The sequence below is a fragment of the Pongo pygmaeus genome, chromosome 8 (genome assembly GCF_028885625.2).
Source record: "Pongo pygmaeus isolate AG05252 chromosome 8, NHGRI_mPonPyg2-v2.0_pri, whole genome shotgun sequence".
In the NCBI taxonomy this organism is placed as follows: Eukaryota; Metazoa; Chordata; class Mammalia; order Primates; family Hominidae; genus Pongo; species Pongo pygmaeus.
The window spans coordinates 71,448,714-71,466,748 of NC_072381.2; the positions used below are offsets into that span (position 1 = coordinate 71,448,714).

At 46.5% G+C, this 18,035-nt stretch overlaps 2 protein-coding genes across 7 annotated transcripts in view; one reads left to right on the forward strand and one right to left on the reverse strand.

The window, feature by feature from the left end:
* Window positions 1-997: 997 nt before the first annotated feature.
* Window positions 998-6,151, forward strand: PCBD1 (pterin-4 alpha-carbinolamine dehydratase 1). Of its 2 annotated transcripts, XM_054436564.2 has the most exons (4): window positions 999-1,138; window positions 3,736-3,867; window positions 4,434-4,514; window positions 5,616-6,151. In XM_054436564.2, the coding sequence occupies exons 1-4, from the start codon at window positions 1,136-1,138 to the stop codon at window positions 5,712-5,714; spliced, it is 315 nt and encodes a 104-aa protein (XP_054292539.1). In that variant the 5' UTR covers window positions 999-1,135; the 3' UTR covers window positions 5,715-6,151. The 2 variants fall into 2 exon arrangements, with proteins under 2 accessions (XP_063525984.1, XP_054292539.1); XM_063669914.1 differs by having other exon boundaries at window positions 998-1,138; window positions 4,434-6,151.
* A 3,404-nt stretch (window positions 6,152-9,555) lies between these two features.
* Window positions 9,556-18,035, reverse strand: part of SGPL1 (sphingosine-1-phosphate lyase 1) — a 62,197-nt gene continuing 53,717 nt past the window's right edge. For all 5 annotated transcript variants that reach the window (XM_054435821.2, XM_054435823.2, XM_063669913.1 and 2 more), the window contains 5 exons: window positions 17,649-17,798; window positions 16,046-16,284; window positions 14,102-14,248; window positions 12,990-13,110; window positions 9,556-12,456 (listed from right to left, as the gene is read on the reverse strand). In XM_054435821.2, coding sequence (XP_054291796.1) covers window positions 12,316-12,456; window positions 12,990-13,110; window positions 14,102-14,248; window positions 16,046-16,284; window positions 17,649-17,798 — 798 coding nt within the window. In that variant the 3' untranslated portion in view covers window positions 9,556-12,315. The remainder of the gene's footprint in view (window positions 12,457-12,989; window positions 13,111-14,101; window positions 14,249-16,045; window positions 16,285-17,648; window positions 17,799-18,035) is intronic.

Consider the following 18,035-nt stretch of genomic DNA (forward strand, 5'->3'; position numbering starts at 1 on the left):
GGAGGAAATTCAAACATGCTATTCACTAAAAAAAAACTTATCCTTAGCAAATAAGTACATGAAAAGATATTTAATACAATTACTAATCAAGGAAACTCAAAACCACAATGAGATACTACTACACACCAATTAGAACGGCTAAAATTTAAAAGGCTGACTATATCAAGTGTTGGTGAGGACACAGAACTGCAACCTTCATACACTGCTGCTAGGAATGTAAAATGATAGAACCATTTTGCAAAACAGTATGGCAGTTTCCTAATAAGTTATAAAAGTCCACCTACCATATGACCCAGGCATTCCATTCCTAAGTGTTTACTCAAGGAAAATTAAAACATATGTACTTTCGAAGATGTGTGCACCATAGTCACAGCAGCTTTATTTGTAATAGCCAAAAGGCAAACAACACAAATGTCCAATAGTGAATCGCTAAACAAATTGTAGTCTATCTGTACAATGCAATACTATAAAATAAATTTTACTTAGCCATAAAAGGAAGAAATCTTTGATATAGGCAACAACATGGCTGAACCCCAAAACAGTTATCCTGAGTATATACTGTATGGTCCATTTACATAAAATTCTAGAAAATGCAAACTAATTTATAGTGACCTAAAGTACATCAGTGCTTGCCTGGGCAGGGGGTTTCGGGAGGAAGGGGTTACCAAAGGGCACGGGAAAACTTGCAGGGGTGATGATATGTTCATAATCTTGATCTCGGTGATGGTCTCATGAGGGAAACATATTAAAATTTATCAAATTGTACACGTTGAATATGTGCAATTTATTGCATGTCAATTATATCCAAATAAGAGATTTTTATAAAGAAAAAAATAGGTATTCTGGCGCCCAGGGCCACCCAGCTGTAAGCGGCGGGGTGGGATTCCAACCCAGAAGCGGGCATTTGGAGCCCTCATGCTTCAGCCTAGCTCCCTAAAACAAGCACGTAGGGTGGCTCTGAGCAGCGAGGAAAGTGCTGGAAGCAAGCAGGCCGAGCGCGTCCCTGGCTGGGGACGTTAATCATTACCGGAGGGCGGCCCGAGGGCGGCCCGAGCGCGGCCCCGCCCAGGGACGGCCGCCTGCGCGCCCGGCCGCCGCCTGCCCTCTCCGCTGGCCACCTGCTGCCGCCCGCGCCATGGTGAGTCCAGGGGTGCGCGGCCGCGATCGGGGCAGCGGGGCCGGGGCAGCCGCGAGCGAGGTGGGAGCGGGAAGGGGCGGGGGAGGGTCTTTACGAGGCCCCTGCGGAGCCGCCGGGGTCCGAGAGTGGGGTCTCTGCCCGGCTGTCTGTCGCCGGCGGCGGGGAGGGGAAGCTGAGGCCCTGAGAGCGGCAGTGGCGGGTCCGAATCCCACTCAGTTGGGAGGCCAGGCCTGCCCTGACCCCGGCCAGTGCTTGTTCCGGGACCCTGCCGGGGGCGGGGCCTACGACCTTCCTGGGCCGGGGAGGACAGTCGTGGAGGAGTCCACAGATCTCGTCCCCTTAGTGGCCTGACTCTGCTTTATACTGGGATGGGAGCGAGAGAGAGGCTGAGTTTGCGCGCTCCTGTGCGTGCCTGTCCGCTGCCCCTTCCCGCTGGCACTCTGGGTACGGGGTCTGCCTGGGACTCACGCTCTGCGCCGGTGTGCTGTCCCGAGCCCCAGAGCCAGCCCCCGCGCCGGCTTGAGGCCCGTGCCAGGCCACGGGGGCTTGGTGGCGCTGGAGCAGACCTCCTCCCGGGTGAGCTTCCCCCACCCACCCCCGGGGTGGGGGCGGGGCCCTTGCTCTGCTGTAAGCTCGGGAGCTTCCTCAGACCATTTCTGGTCCACAGGCCTTCGGAGCAGGCAAGACTGGGAGGGCCTTTTGATAGGAAAGGGACTTGGGGAAGGGAGGATGAGTGGGGCTGTTTGTGAGGGGCGCTGAGGTCCCAGAGATGCAGGCTTGGGAAATCGGTAACCACTCCCCACACCTCTCCAGAGGAGGCAAACGGGGCACCGTCCCCCTCTCTGTCTCCAAAGCCGGCACCTGGAAGGTTTGTCAGTTCAGCCCCAGGCTGTGCGACTTGGGGGGTTCCAGAAGGCTCTACCGAGAAAGGGAAGCCTAAGAGCTCACCTGGACCCACCCACCCCTTTAAGAGCCAAGGAAGTAAACAGTGGGCTCTGATGCTTTGGCTGACTTCTGGTTGTCTGGATACACGGACCAGGCAGTCAGCCACCGGGAGAAGGCCAGGTCTGGAGTGGAGACCTCCCTACTGGGCAGATGATGCAAATCGCTGCTGCCATTCAATCCCTATAACCATCCAGAGCCGAGGGGAAGAGACGGGCCAAGCTACATCAGTCCAGAGAAAGCTCACGTTTTCAGGAGAGAAACAGCAGGGAAAAAAGACCGACTTAGGAAAGCACTGCGATGCTTCAGCTACCCCAAATGCTACCAGGCCCATCACAAGCCTGCTTGCCTTAAGAAGTATTTTTTTTGTAATGCAGATGACATTTGCTTTATAGCGGTGGAGTTTCCTAAAGTGCCCCATTGGCACCTCATGATGATCTGTGGAGGTGGAGGTTCTGCCAAGAGAGGTACAGCCACCTGGCTGGTAAATGGTGAAAGCGGGGCTCAAACCTCCTGCCAATCAACACATGGTGTCCAGTCTGCAGGCTGCCTCATAAACGCTAAATTAACCTCCCTCACATTCCCTCCCCACCCCTAAGGGTATCTTTTCAATTCAGCACTCTATTTCTGCCCTGGGGTGGTGCTACTCTAGAAGCCTAGGTTCTGGGATCTGTTAAGCTCCTAGACCTGGATCCTCCTAGGATGAAACTGACCCTTGTTTCCTTGCATTCTCTGAGGTTCCACTCATGGCCTGAATTGTGCCAATTTGGGCTGCCTTGAGGGCACTTTGCACATTAGGTAAATAGGATGGGGCACTAGGTTTGCCAGCTGCCTTTGGCCAAGTTCCTTCCACTTTGGCCTGAGCTTCCCAACCAGCCAGAAAAGCAGACAGAAAACCAGAGAAACCTAGCCCTGGCGGCTCAGGACCAGAGGCTGCCTGGGAGCATGACTGAGGACCTACTAGAGGTAGTGAAAATGGCCGTCAGCTGCAGTGTGGCTAAGAATGGGCTGGACACTTATTTTAAATGTAGCTCCTTTGTCCAGCCCCAGGGATACTGACACACAGACAACGCTGCGCTGTCACTGGCTAGGGGTGGGCGGGAAAGAACAGCAGACAAGTTGTTTCCCCTCTCTAGGCCTGTTTCCTCTTCAATACACGTGAAAGTTACGGTAGGGACATGGGGTGCATATGATGAAGTACATAATAGGAAAAGGAAGGGGGGACAGTCATGGGTACTCTTCCTGAGAGGTTGTGGAGTAATATATTTGCATCTGGGATTTATTTTGCTTTTACGCCCTCACTGATGTAATAGATCTCATGGAGGGAAGGTCTGTAAGGCTTTGAGGGTAGGGTGGGGGAAGAGTGCTTCTCTGTCTCCATCATATGAATTACATTGCTTTTGGGATTTCCTTTCTGTGTGTGGAGTGTAAAACCCAAGACCTGAGAGCCTATCGGCGGACGAGCCTGGACCCCACCTCCTGGGCAGGGTGCCATCCTTGAGGCCTCCCAGCCTATTGCTCAAAGACTTGCTGCCCTTTGGTCACCCACGTCCAAAGCAGCCAGTGGAGGCTAAGTTCCCCTAAAGGTTGGAGCCCCTCTGTTTTGACCTATAAAGAGAAATGCCCTTGGGCTTCTGTTTTTTTCCCTCTTCTAGGCTGGCAAAGCACACAGGCTGAGCGCTGAGGAGAGGGACCAGCTGCTGCCAAACCTGAGGGCCGTGGGGTGGAATGAGCTGGAAGGCCGTGATGCCATCTTCAAGCAGTTTCATTTCAAAGACTTCAACAGGGTATGGCACCAGGGTGGGACAGAGTTTTCTGATGGGCTGATGGGGTCACCTTACAAAGCATGTTCTCTCCCTTCACGTCTTGTTAGCCAAGACTCTCAGACACCACACTCGTCCAGTTATTTGGGCACTGTGCCGGTGGGGAAATTAATTTTCCTGTCTAACTCAGAAAGTATCATCCTTGGGGATTGGAGAGCCATAGGAGGATGTGTCTTGGGCTCTCCCTTCCTGGAACTTTTAGCAACAGTCTTCTGAGGAGATAGTTCAAGTAGAAAACATGCACATCTGAAGACATTTGAACAGACAGCCAAGACTGGCCAGACCAAAAGCCTGTTGTGGTGTTTCCACCTTGTTGGCGTCCTAAATAGCAAGACTTTCTTCTACTGCAAGGACAATCTCTAACTCAAGCCTGAGAACCAGTGACAGGATGTCAAGGGGGAAATGATTAAAGATAGAGGAGTCTCCTGGGGGGAAGTTAATTCATCCTCCTGCATCTAGGCCTTGAATTGGTGATGTCCAGAAGTCGTTTCTCTTAGAACACTAATCTGGCTCTCACTCCACTTAAATAGGCCTTTGGGTTCATGACAAGAGTGGCCCTGCAGGCTGAGAAACTGGACCACCATCCTGAATGGTTTAACGTGTACAACAAGGTGAGTGATGCTGTGTGCCTCTGTTGTGCTCTGCCCCCATCCAAATACTGCGAACTCCGACACATTCTGAAGGCTTTTGGACTTAACAATGCGCCTTCCTGACCCATAGGTCATCCACTCATCTCATTTCCAATCTCACTGAGATTGCACATGCCTAGAATCAACATAAATACCCCTGGAAAAAAAATCAGTCTTACTATAAAGAAATGCAAATTAAAAGATGCATGAGGTAGTTGTGGTTAAAGTAGACATTTAAGTAGACATTAAGAAGGCAAAACCCAAGAAAGGAAAGGCTGTGGGAATCAGGCATACTTAATTCAGTGTTCATAGCTCTAAACGGCTTTAATCTTGCTGGAGGTATGGAAGAATGAAAAAGTAATAAACTTGAACTAAGAATACACATATATTTGGGAAGCCAAGGTGGGCGGATCACGAGGTCAGGAGATCGAGACCCTCCTGGCTAACACGGTGAAACCCCATCTCTACTGAAAAACACAAAAAAATTAGGCGGGCGTGGTGGCTGACGCCTGTAGTCCCAGCTACTGGGGAGGCTGAGGCAGGAGAATGGTGGGAACCCGGGAGGCAGAGCTTGCAGTGAGCAGAGATTGAGCCACCGCACTCCAGCCTGGGAGACAGAGCAAGACTCCGTCTCAAAAAAAAAAAAAAAATACACACACATAGCCAACCTATCAAATTATTTGCTTAATGAACAGAAACAGTCATTAAATGCCTACCATGTGCCAAAAGCTCTGCTGGTCTCTGTTTATAAAAACAGGGTGGAAGAGGCCGTCTGTGAATGGATAGTGTTTAGGAGTTGGCATTGGTTTTTGGTTTTGTCTTTAGCTTTTAGGTTGCTCTTGACATTCGGATATTAAGTTTTTATTCTATAGCTGAAGTCACGATTATTTTTGAAAGACAGCAAAGGGGAGATGTAGATGTTGTTACAGACATGTCAGGAAGGAGTCCCCAGGCGAGACTGTAGTGGCCAGCTGCTATTCTGGAGCTCCTAGCAGGGCAGGAGTGACTAGAAATGAGCAGCTAGTGACTCCCTCCTGTTCTTAAGTGAAGTCAGTGGAAGCAGAATTTCTGGTTTCATTTCAGGTCCACATCACGCTGAGCACCCATGAGTGTGCCGGCCTTTCAGAACGGGACATAAACCTGGCCAGCTTCATCGAACAAGTAGCAGTGTCCATGACATAGACCCTGCCCTTCCTCTTTGAATTCTTCAGGGGGAAGGGGTGACTGAACTGGGAATCCAGGGAGGGAGCTGAGGAGCCCTTGCCCTCCCGCCACTCCCCTCCCAAGACCCAGCTGCCGCCGTTGAGGGGTGAGTCCTTGCTGTGGGATGTGCCAGCGTCCCCAACACCAGGAATTTAGACCTTTTCCCTGGACCACTTTCTTCATCCTGGGGGCTCTGTTACGCTAATTTGAATAAGCTCTCCCCTTTCTTTGCAACTTCCCAGCAACAATAATGATTTTCTTGCCAGGCCATGTCTTGCTCCCTAATTCATTTCCCAGGAAGCTGTGATACAGGGTGAAATAAAGTCTTGTCTTAGAAACCAGGACCCTAAACCCCACACTATGTAACAGAAACACATGTGCTGTTATGTCTCAAATAAAACTATTATGTCACTTGGTCTCAGGCTCTAGAAACTTCTTTTCCATAGGTCAATCCAAATTGGAGTCAATAGGCATTTAAATGAAAGCACTTCCTCTGTGCTAGGCACTGTTCAAGGTACTGGAAAAAGAGAGGGACCAGACCACCTTGCCTTCAGATTCATTATCATCTAGGGGATATCATTTGATTACCATCAAACAGGAACACAATTAACTATTACCAATTACCAATTAACTAGTACTAATTAACTATTACTAGAGTGAATTAATGCTAGGTGGCAGGATAAGAAATGAGCTAAAGGGAACGCAAGTGATTAATGGTGAAAAGGGCAAATCTGGAGGCTTTGAGTTATGCCTTGAAGACCTGGTAGGATTCTTGGGAGGCAGAGATGGCTGAGAGAACACCATGAACACAGATAAGGGTGTGAAGGGCACAGGTATTATATGCATTGTGGAACCTATGTCTAGAAAGGCAGTCTGGGGCCATATTACAGGTTGAACATCCCTAATTTGAAAATTGGAAATCCAAAATCTGAAACTTTTTGAATGCCAACATGATGCCCAAAGGAAATACTCATTGGATCATTTTAGATTTCTGATTTTCAGATTAGAGATGCTCAACTTGTCAGTATAATGCAAATATTCCAAAATCCAAAATCTTAAATACTTCTGGTCTCACACCTTTCAGGTAAGGGATACTCAACCTGTATTTTCTTCCTGGCTGTGATGGCTAATGTTATGTGCCAACTTGATTGGGCCATGGGGTGCCCAGGCATTTGGTCAAGCATTCTGGGTGTGTCTGTGAGGGTGTTTCTGAATGAGGATAACATTTGAATCAGTAGACTGAGTAAAGCCAACTGTCTTCCCTAACATGGGTGGCCTCATTCAACCAACTGAAGGCCTGTATAGAACAAAAGGGCTAAAAAGGGCTGACCCTCTTCCAAATAAAAGGGAAGTCCTCCTGCCTGACTGCCTTGAGGTGGGACATTGGTCTTTTCCTGCTTTCGGACTTAAACTGAAACATCCACTCTCCTTAGGTCTCAAGGCTGCAAGCCTCCGGTCTGCAACAATACCATCTGCTTTCCTGGTTCTCCAGCTTGCCAACTACAGATCTTGGGACTTGTCAGCCTCCATAATCACATGAGCCAGTTCCTTATAAGAAATCTCTTTGTGTGTATTGATTCTGTTTCTCTGGAGAATCCTAATACACAGGCCTATCATATCAGATATGGGAGATCCCAAATCCTGATGGTGTCTTCAGTTTCTTAAAATCTTAGCAAAGTTCTTAGGGCTTGCCTGGTTTTACTCCACAAGAGAGAAGACACAAGCAGCTTAGGACCTGGCAGGCTATTTATCACTGAAGCAGTTAAGAGATGGTTTGCAGTCAGTTCCCCAGCCAGGAACTCTCTAGGACAGAATATTCCCACGCTGTGTCATGAAGAAGGGGGCACTGAGAGCAGCCTCATCTCTACCCCCACGAGAATGCCACACAAATTTTACCTCACATGGCACTATGTAGAGACTGGGAAGCCTTCTTCCTAATAGTTCTCACCTGTGTCTCCTAACCCAAGTACTAAGCTGACTTGTAAATGCCAGGGTCACTTGGAGCAGGCATCTAGCCATGTCACAACTCAGCCTGGATGAGTTGGTCCCCCAGCAAAGGCCAGGAAAGGGGTAGAGGCTGGAGGTTGAAAAATAAGCGTATTGTTCATAAGAGGGATTAGCGGGACCCCGTTCCTGGCATATATGCTAGTAAAGGATTATCAATACCTATATTGATGGCAAACAAGATTCAGACAGTGGTCTCCCATCTGCTCCACTTCTGACTTAAATTTTTCCAAGTGTGCTTTGATCTGATGACTGGAGGATTGGAGGACAGAAGACGCCAGATGCGGAGGTATGGACTATGCTGTTATGTTACATTCCTGCCTCTGCTTATTTTCAAGGGTCAAGGGTTGAAAAATGTTCGCCCAGTGCAGGGACAGCTCATGCCTGTATTTCCAACACTTTGGGAGGCCAAGGCGGGAGGATCATTTGAGCCCAGGAGTTAGAGACTAGGCCGGGCAATGTAGAGAAACTCTGTCTCTACAGAATATACAGAAAAATTAGTCGGGCATGGTGGCACGCACCTGTGGTCCCAGCTACTCGGGAGGCTGAGATGGGAGGATCACTTGAGCCTAGGAAGTCAAGGCTACCGTTAGTGATGATCATGCCATTGCCCTCTAGCCTAGGTGACAGTGAAACCTCGTCTCCAAAAAATAAAGCCAACTTTGGCAGCACTACAGTTGTATGAAGCACATTTATGTGAGACAAAGACACAGGTTACACTTTCTTTCTTTTTTTTTTTTTAAGAAATAAATAGGTTTATTCTAAAATTAATCCAAATAATTGAAATTATAGGGAAGGATATTAAGAAGAGAAGAGATTACAAGACAGAGGAAAGCATAAAAGAAAATAAGGTAATTAAAACTTCAAATCAAGAAAAGGTTCTCAAAAATCTGACTTTGCCTACCCAGGTACAGTTGGTGGCTATCAAATTAGGACTCAGTAATTACTTGTGTCACTGAGTGAAAGCTGCTCATTGCTGCCAAGAACCTACAGAGAAGGCCAAGGGGCTGACGTACAGCTGTACGGAGCAGCAATAAGCACCCCAGACACAACTTCCTAGATAAGCCAGGCCTCCTCATCCAAGTACATCCTGGATCCTCTTTCTCTCTGGTTTCCAGGTACTCAGGAACTAGGCCATTTGGCAGAAAACTGTGGCAGAAAACTGTAGCAAAAAAGCAATCCTTGGCTTGATTCTGGCAAAGTCTGAATGGGCTAAAAGCCAAAAGGAAAAGCTGGGTTATCTGAATGACAGCCTTCAGATCCTGACTAACCCTTTGGAAAAACTTCTCATTTGTTATTCATAATAGAATAAGATTTCCAGCAGTTACATGTGTGTGAAGATTATCTGAGGAGCTCTGTTAGCCCCTAAACCAAATGCAGGGCTTGAGGCCAATGCCCTTTGGTTAGACAGAACCACACTGCCCAGATGGCTAGAGACCACCCAGATAGCTCAATCCATCATTAAGTTATTGTAAGCAGCAAACTGTAAGCAGAAGTGGATGATGAAGATGGAAACAAATATAAGATAGGGCCTGTCCCTGGCAAACTAAGAACCTGAATTTCAGACCTCTCTGAAATAGGTACGACTACCACTGCTGGTGCAGGGACAATCAGCGACCTATTAAAGTGCCTGGAAATGAGATGGATTGCTGCTTAACTGTGTCTCTTTCATTGGTCGTGGTATCAGTGGGCACACACGACTGTTTCACCACCAGGCGGCAATCTCTCACCAGGAGCCCATTCAAGCATGGCCACTGCCACATTTGTGATCTCGTGTGTGCCCAAGTAATCAAATGAATGCAACCATCCACAGTAATTACCATTAGGGTCATTTAACTATTTAATTGCTTTTTGAGATTATTGCTGAAATTAGGAAGGGAGCATTGAAATGGGAAGGGGGAGGTTAGAGAAGACAGAGATTTAAAAGAAGCAAGTACCATTTTCCAAGTATAAAACTCGTAATATTAAAAGTGACATAGCAGTATATTCACATGACTACTTAAGTCTAATGCAGAAACAAGACAGTACAGTTTTTGCAGAGGCCGATGTGACATCTGCATGAGACATGATACTATTAAGACTCTCTACCCACCTCCGCTACAGAGTAGCTGCTATATGCACACATACACAAAAATACAAAATGAAAAGCCTACAAAAGTGTTAAGTCAAACTAAGGCTCTTAATTGTAAATTAAAGTGGCTACAGTAGGTCCCTTTGAAAAACACCATCTCCCCTGGCACCAATGTTGTCACAGCACAGAGGAAGCGAGTGGCTCAGGGTCTGGTCCTGGGGAGACACTCTATAGGGGCACATGCTTCTCCATCTTGGCAGCTGGCAAGCCACAGTGGTGTCTGCTGGGTGGCTCTGGGTTCCTGGACCTCATTCAACATAATGCACTGACCACACAGCTCTGACCACAGCTACTCTCAAAGAGGTGCCTGCCAGGTCTCCCTCTGACACACACACACACACACACAGACTACCCACTCTTGGAATCCACAATGCACTGCTGGGCAAACAGGAAACACACACACACACACATAAATGCCACACCAGCCCTGAATGGCATGGCCAGCTAGTCACAGTTGTTGGGTCAGTAGTACAGTGCTCAAGAACACTTCAGACTAACATGCCAAGGAGCCTGAGGAAAAGTCTGGTAGTCATGGCTCTCCCAGCCAGCATTCCCAGTGGGGGAAACTAGAAGATACCAGCCTGGAGAGGCTGAATATTCAGGAGTCCCTGAGATGGGGAATGGAACACAGGAAAGTGTCTCTTGACTCATCTTAAGTACTCCCCTCCCCAAATAGAAACCTCAAAGACTGATCCATTTCCCCTAGGGCCTGGGCCAGGAGTAGCTCACTGCTCACTGCTGAGGAGAAAGGCACAAGCTATAGTGTCATTAGAGCAGGACAGTGGCTCAGCCTAGAGGAGAGTTCCCTACAGGGAAAGAGGGCAGGAAATGGGCGCAGGGTCTGGTCCTGTCCCTGCACCACCCTGAGCAGCTAGTCTTGGGAAGGGATTACAGGCCCTGGGCCATAGGCTGCTCGCCATTCTACTTTCCTATCCTGTTTCTCTCCCTGTGCTGCTCCCTTTTAGCCAGGGCTGAGAAATGTCCAACACCTGAGGCAAAACTGCCATAGTACCTCTGAAAGCTGAATCAAGGGGGAAGAGGCAGAAGAACACACTAATAGAGAAAATTTTCCTTGCTACGGGTGCTCTTTCACACCTACCTAGGGTAAGTCAAGGCAACTTGTGAAGGTGCTTTGAGCTGTTCCTTCAAGCAAACACATTTTCATTACATAATGGCTTAACGCAAGGGTGCAGGGAAGGACCACCACCAACTTTGGTGACATATTTGAATCTGGGTGTTCATCCTACTCTGATATTCAGAAAAGCATAGAAAAAAAAGCTGATTTCTGCTCATCACCAGCCCAGGATAGGGTTCAGGTGTGCTCTGACCACTGCCACTTCAGGAAGGCAGCACCATGGCCAAAAGCTCCTAGATTATTTGGAAACCATGTTTTCTTCCTAGTCCATGGTAACAAGAACAAGCCAATGGAAGCATCACTCCAAACAATAATCTCCAAAGATGGTGGCAACCAAGTGTCAAATGGGGACTGCAGGCACAGAACAGACCACCCCAAACCCTGCCTGGGTGGATGAAGCAGGTATGCTAGAATAGTCCTGTCCTGCAGAATAGGGAACAGCAGCTTGGTTGATCTGTGTCCTGGAAAAAGAAAATGAGTTGCAATAGAAGTGATTCTAAGAGAGACAATGAACCTACTCTTAAGAGAGACAGGGCCAGGCATGGTGGCTCACGCCTGTAATCCCAGCACTTTGGGAGGCTGAGGCAGGGGGGGGATCACCTGAGGTCAGGAGTTCAAGACCAGCCTGGCCAACACGGCGAACCTGTCTCTACTGAAAAAGAAAATTGAAAAATTAGCCGGGCGTGGTGGTGGGTGCCGGTAATCCCAGCTACTTAGGAGGCTGAGGCAGAAGAATCGCTTGAACCCAGTGGGTGGAAGTTGCAGTGAGCTGAGATCATGCCACTGCACTCCAGACTGGGCAAAAGAGCAAAATTCCATCTCAAAAAAAAAAAAAGAGACAGAGAAGGCTGAAAAAGCCTCCTGCTTAGAGTATACCTCACACCCAGCTGAGGAAACATCTGTTATGTAAACGCCTCCTGCCTGAGATAACAAAGAAGCTCTAGCTGTCTCATAAACTGTACCCCAGCTTCTCTAAAGAATCAGGACAGGTCAGAGCTACCACACAATGTTTAAGTAAAGTTGAAAGCTAAAGAGTTTAGAAAAGGAAATGGTTAAAACAATTCCTAGGGTAACATTTATAACAAGGGCAAAATCATTATGTAATGGAATTCTCTGGGGTCTTCAAATTAAAAACCACAAAAGGAAGACAAGAGGAAGAACAAGAATCCTGAGGCTCAAGCTGTCTCATGGTCTATCCTGAGTTGTGCTCTATGGAGCAAGACCAGATGTCAAAGTTGTGCACGGCCTGTTCCATACCCCAAGAACCTTCTGAAGGCTGGAATCCCCTTGAGACTAGAAAGGGTCCAAGTTCAGTGGGGTTTTGGAGAACCATTCATCTGGCTGCCCTGGGTGACAGTGTCGGTGCTGTACAAGCTGTCCAAGAAGACCGAGGACAATTCTGCAACCATATTCCTGTCAACAGTTGTCTGGGCCATGCCGTAGATGGCACCCTACAAATCCAAACAAAGAGACATTATTAGTGAGGCCAGGTCCAAAAGCAAGAATAAAACTGCAGCAATGAGCCCCTTCTCCCCGAGTCCTAGCTTCGCATGTGCACTGCCCTACCCCATTTCCACCTTAGGCATCCCATCATTCTATCAGAAAAACAGCTGGCATAGTCAATTTTTCACAGGGACTTTCCAGTCTGCCTTTCTGCATAAAGGGACTAGCCTAAGAAAATTCCAGAAAAAACATGTTTACTATCTTTCCTGTGACAAAATTTTCTTTTCAAATGGACACTACCACCAGCTGCTTTTATACAGAAGTCTCTAACTTGCAAGGTACTTTATAGTGTATCTCATTTGAGACTTCAGCAACCCTAAGGGATGGGTGATGCAGAGATCATCAGCTTCAGTCAACAAATAAAAGATGTCTGTGGCAAACGGGCAGAGGCAGGAACAGATTCCAGGTCATCTGATTCTTTCAAACTCTCCACCAACACCTAAATTTCCAAGAGAAGAAAAAAAACTCCAAGTGTCCCTACCATTCCTGTGGTCTTCGCTTTAGGATTCTTCATGATTTGGGTGACAGATTCTCGAATGTCCTTTAGGAATTGTATAGCTACTCGTTTCCGGGCGTGTAGTAATGTGATGCAGAAATGAATACTAGGAAAGAAGAGACAGAGAGAGATGAACCTTGAAGAAAGAAAAAATGTTCTAAAATGATGCAGTCCCAAATACGGGAATTTCCTGGTTGCCCTTTCAAAATATTTCTGACAAGTGTAGTCATCCAAGTTGTTCCTAGTCCTGGGAATCTCAGCTCTCTCATGCTTGGGGTGTCAGGCATGGGCTGGCCTCAGAGCTTCTCGGCATGACTGAGAACCATGCTAAGAGGATGAAGAGGGTTGGCTGCTTTGTCCCACCCACCCCCTCACAAATTCCACCACCATTCCTTCAACCACGTCACCATCAATGAGACACTTTTATCTTAGATAATCAGCCCCCATGTTCTCTTGTGGGGACAGTGCCACATGGCTGGGGTCTTAAAGGACTTCAGGGCACAGAAGAAATTCTACCTCGCCCTAGAGGAATTTAGTGGGGTTTAGTGGAATTGTGAAGAGGGAAAAAGACAGTCCAGATGGGACTGGCAATGCACCAACGTGTGGAAGGCTAAGCTGTACACAGAGGACATGAACAGACCTGTACTCAGTTGGAGTGGTGCATTTACTCAAAGGCATCATGGAAGATTAGGTTAGAAAAGTCTACTAAAGAAGGCAGTAGCAGGCCTGAATGATTAGAGACCCCCAGGAAGGTCTTGAACTAAATATTAGCCAGGTAACGAGTATTTTATAAGAGCAATTTGATGGCTGTGTACAAGATGGATTGGAGAGTAGAAAGGCTAGAGACTGAGAGAAAAACCTCATGACCAACCACTGGTCTAGGAGGCTGTCACCTAATTCTGCCAGAGTTTAAGCTAATGGTCTTGTTCTTTGTATCTAATAATTCCAGGTGGCAAAAGAGAAATCCTTTAGATACTACAGTTGCTACTAACATGCTAGTCTCTAGCAGTCAAACTCTATACTTCAGGTTACTGTACCACCCAAGTTCTTCCAAAGTCATGGAGCAAAATAAGGGAAAGAGGCTTCTTCAAGCTTACCTGGGTGGGAACTGCAACTGGTTCAAGTTCCACCCCTTAGCAGTCATCAGGTTTGATAGTCGGTAGATGTCAAAATCACGGGATCCGAGAGCAATGACTGACAATTGGGGATTCCCAAAAACAAAGATGCCTTTGATATTTTCCAGTCTTAAAACAAAAAAATAAATAAAGGAAGAAAAAAGTAAATTCAGTCACATACAGTCCCCTGGTCACTATCTCTTTAATCATTCAAAGTCTTCCTTATAATGAATGCAATCTAACCCTTTGGGCTTTAGTCTTCTCACCTTCAAAAAGAAGGCTACACTGGATCAGTGGTTCTTACTGAGATCAGAATCATAGATGGAACAATAAAAATGGAATTCCAAGGGCCAAACCCCATCTAGATCTAATAACTCAATCACTGACTTCGAACCTGTCTACCCAACTCCCAATTATATTCCCCTAGATGCTTCTGAGGCATGAAAGATGTACTAAAAAAATTTCTGGAAAACTAATCTGCCCATATCCACAGTTCTAAAAAGTCTAAAGCAAGAAATGGTATAGCAGGTCTTAATAAATGGCCCTATCAGAGCTATAGGAGGACCTTTTATATATATCTAATTTTTATTTATTTGTTTGTTTGCTTATTTGAGACAGGGTCTTGCTCTGTCACCCAGGCTAGAGTGCAGTGGTGTGATCATAGCTCAGTGTAACCTCAAATTCCTGGGCTGTTCAAGCAGTCCTCTTGCCTTAAGCCTCCTGAGTAGCTGGGACCAAAGGTGCACACCACCACATGTGGCTAATTTTTATTTTTATTTATTTTTTATTTTTGAGATGGAGTTTCGTTCTTGTTGCCCAGGCTCGAGTGCAATGGTGCCATCTCAACTCACTGCAACCTCTGCCTCCCGGGTTCAAGCAATTCTCCTGACTCAGCCTCCTGAGTAGCTGGGATTACAGGCATGCGCCACCACGCCTGGCTAATTTTGTATTTTTAGCAGAGACGGGGTTCTCCCTGTTGGTCAGGCTGGTCTCGAACTCTGGACCTCAGATGATCCACCTGCCTCAGCCTCCCAAAGTGCTGGGATTACAGGCATGAGTCACCGCGCCCGGCCTCATGGCTAATTTTTAAATTTGTTGTAGAGATAATGTCTCACTATGTTGCTCCGGTAGGTCTTTAATTCCTGAGCTTAAGCGATCCTCTTGCCTTGGCCTCCCAAAGTGCTGGGATTAAAGGCCGGAGCCACCGTGCCTGGCCAAGGATCTTTCTCAAATGAGAAATGCCTGCAGGCAGCTTTCCTTCCCCCTCAATATACTCAAAGAGCCTCCCCAATCCAGTGACACATAGAGAGATGCGCAGATAAGATGTTAACAGATACATTAGACAAAGCATGCAGCCTGTTCTGGCCTTGGCTTAACCCAAGATTTCATTGCCCTCCTTTCCTCATTCCTTCTGGCCCATTTCCAATTATTTTCTTATTCCAATAATTCTTCAAGTATGATTCCTGGAGCAGTAGCATCAGTATCTCCAGAAATGGAAATTTTTAGAGCCCATCCCAGTTCCACTGAATCAGAAACTCTAGGGGTGGGCCCAACTACCTGTGTTTTAACAAGTCCTTCAGGTGATTAGAATGCATGCTCAAGTTTGGGAATCACTGTCCTAACCATTAAATTATACATTAGCCTTAGGGTAAGAGCTGTCAGTTATTAAGACATCCACAGAGATGAGACAAACTACAAATGAGGCCCCCATCTCTGAAGACCCTCCAAAAGTCAGGGCAGAGAAAGGGAGCTTCTTCTCCCAGGCCAGCTGGTCTGGCCTAAGCCCTAAGCTGCTGCCCTAAGCCCTCTATATCGCAGGAGACAACAGGTGGGCTAGCACTACGGATACTTAGCCAGGCAGGTGCCTTGAGCCTACTAGGACAAAAAAGCAACAGACAAGGCAGAACCCCAGTCTTCCACACATACTCTGACTTGAGGAAGCGAGCAGTTTTGATGATCTGTTTGGTAGCTTCAACATAGCCGTTCTCACCAAAGTGCATCAAGGCAGCCCAACAGGCTGCGCTAATGCCACCAGGCCGTGAGCCTGCGATGGTTGGGGAAGCATAGATGCCACCCTGCCAATCTGTATCAACGAAGAACTGATAGTTCCTGTACTTCTTGTCACTATACAACACCAATGATGAGCCTTTCGGGGCGTAGCCATACTGTGGAAGAAGCAGCAGACAAGAAAAGTGAGAGTATAGTTCTGTCTGGCAGACCTTGTCTCAGAACTCTCATCATGCAAAGGAAATCCTATTTATTTCTCAGTTTCTCTGTTATGTTTCCCACTCACATTAAGGATTCAAACTTAAAATGCTAAAGGGTAGTAGGAACTTAAGGGATGGAGTTTAAATTCTCTCTGTTAGGAATGAGGAATCTGAGACCCAGGGAAGAACAGCACCCAGTTAATCAGTTTACTCCCTCTCTTGCCCAGCATGTGGTTTACCTTATTTAAAATATTTCTCTGGAGGCCATATGTCAGGATGGAAACAAGGGTAAGTTTGCAATGGAAGCCAGGAAAGGATGGAATTTGTCACTTCAAGTTAAAATCACCATCTGACCCCCTTCCCATCTTTTTTTGCTTAGTATTACTAAGAATATTATGCATATGAGAACAGAATGATGCTCAGAATCTAAAAGCTACTTAATCCAGCTTTAAAATTAACTATGTAACTGGTTTCCTTATAGAACATCTGACCCCCTAATTAACTCTTACTAAAACTAACGTGGAACTAATTTCATTACCTGAACCATCCAGAAATGGATGGTTATGGGAAAAGGACACAGGAGCTATCTGGGTGGTAAGGAAAAAACAGATGCTGACTGAAAATCGGCTGCAGATCACACCGATTTTGAAAAACAAGTCTTTAATATACTTGAGTTTAAAACAAGCTCTGAAAATGCAATCAAAACAAGGTACACATTCCTGAGGCTGCTAATACTTCTTCCACATCTGGATGTATATTCGATAGCATTATCAACTGATCTAGACTTTGTCTCAGTCCACCAAGGGTGGCAGGCATGGCCATCTCAAATGCTGAATGTTCCTGAGCACACAGGTTCTTCCCCTTTCCCAAAAGACTCTTCCGTCAACATTCTCCTGTCATGTAGGCTCAGGAGCCCAGTTGCACAGCAGCTCTAATGTTATCTACCAGCATGGGAACTCCACTACCAACCCTCACACTCCTCTACCCTCCACCTCAAATCAGCTCAAGGCTTCAGGGAGCTTTTTTAACAAGGGCCACTACACTAGCATGTTCTAGTTACACACAGTCAGTGGACACAGAAATTCTCTTAGCCAATTTGAGATAAAGGTAATAGGTTCATTTTCACTACTGCTTGTCACCTCTACCACTATACCCCATCACCTGAACCAGCTGATCTGGTGACGGCAAAGAGAGAGTTTAAAACAAGCATCTGATGAGAATTCTATAGTTAATTTTACACTTTGCGGGGAAGCTACCAATTTATTTTATCAATAATAGTCAAAATAATCAACTGGTAACACTTGATCTCCTCCTTAGCTCACCTTATGGGTGTCAGCTGAAATGCTGGTTACACCTTTCACCCGGAAATCAAATGGGTGCTCCAGTGGGTATCCTGCTTTCTCCATAAAGACGATGAGGAAGCCTCCCAGACAAGCATCAACATGAAGGGGTATTTTGTATTTGACAGCCAGCTTGTTCCAAAAAACAAAGAACATAAGATAATTTCCTTTATAGCCCTATAATAAAAACTGCAAGACATGGGTGGAAAGATGGGCTATAAACACAAGGCTATTTTGTATTATGCCTCCCATGTTTTTAAAAAATGGCTATTTTTAACATTCCCAACAAAATTTATCTTTCAAATGTATTTTCCCTTCAAAATAATTCATCTGAAATATGGTATCAATTTTATATTTAAATATGCATGA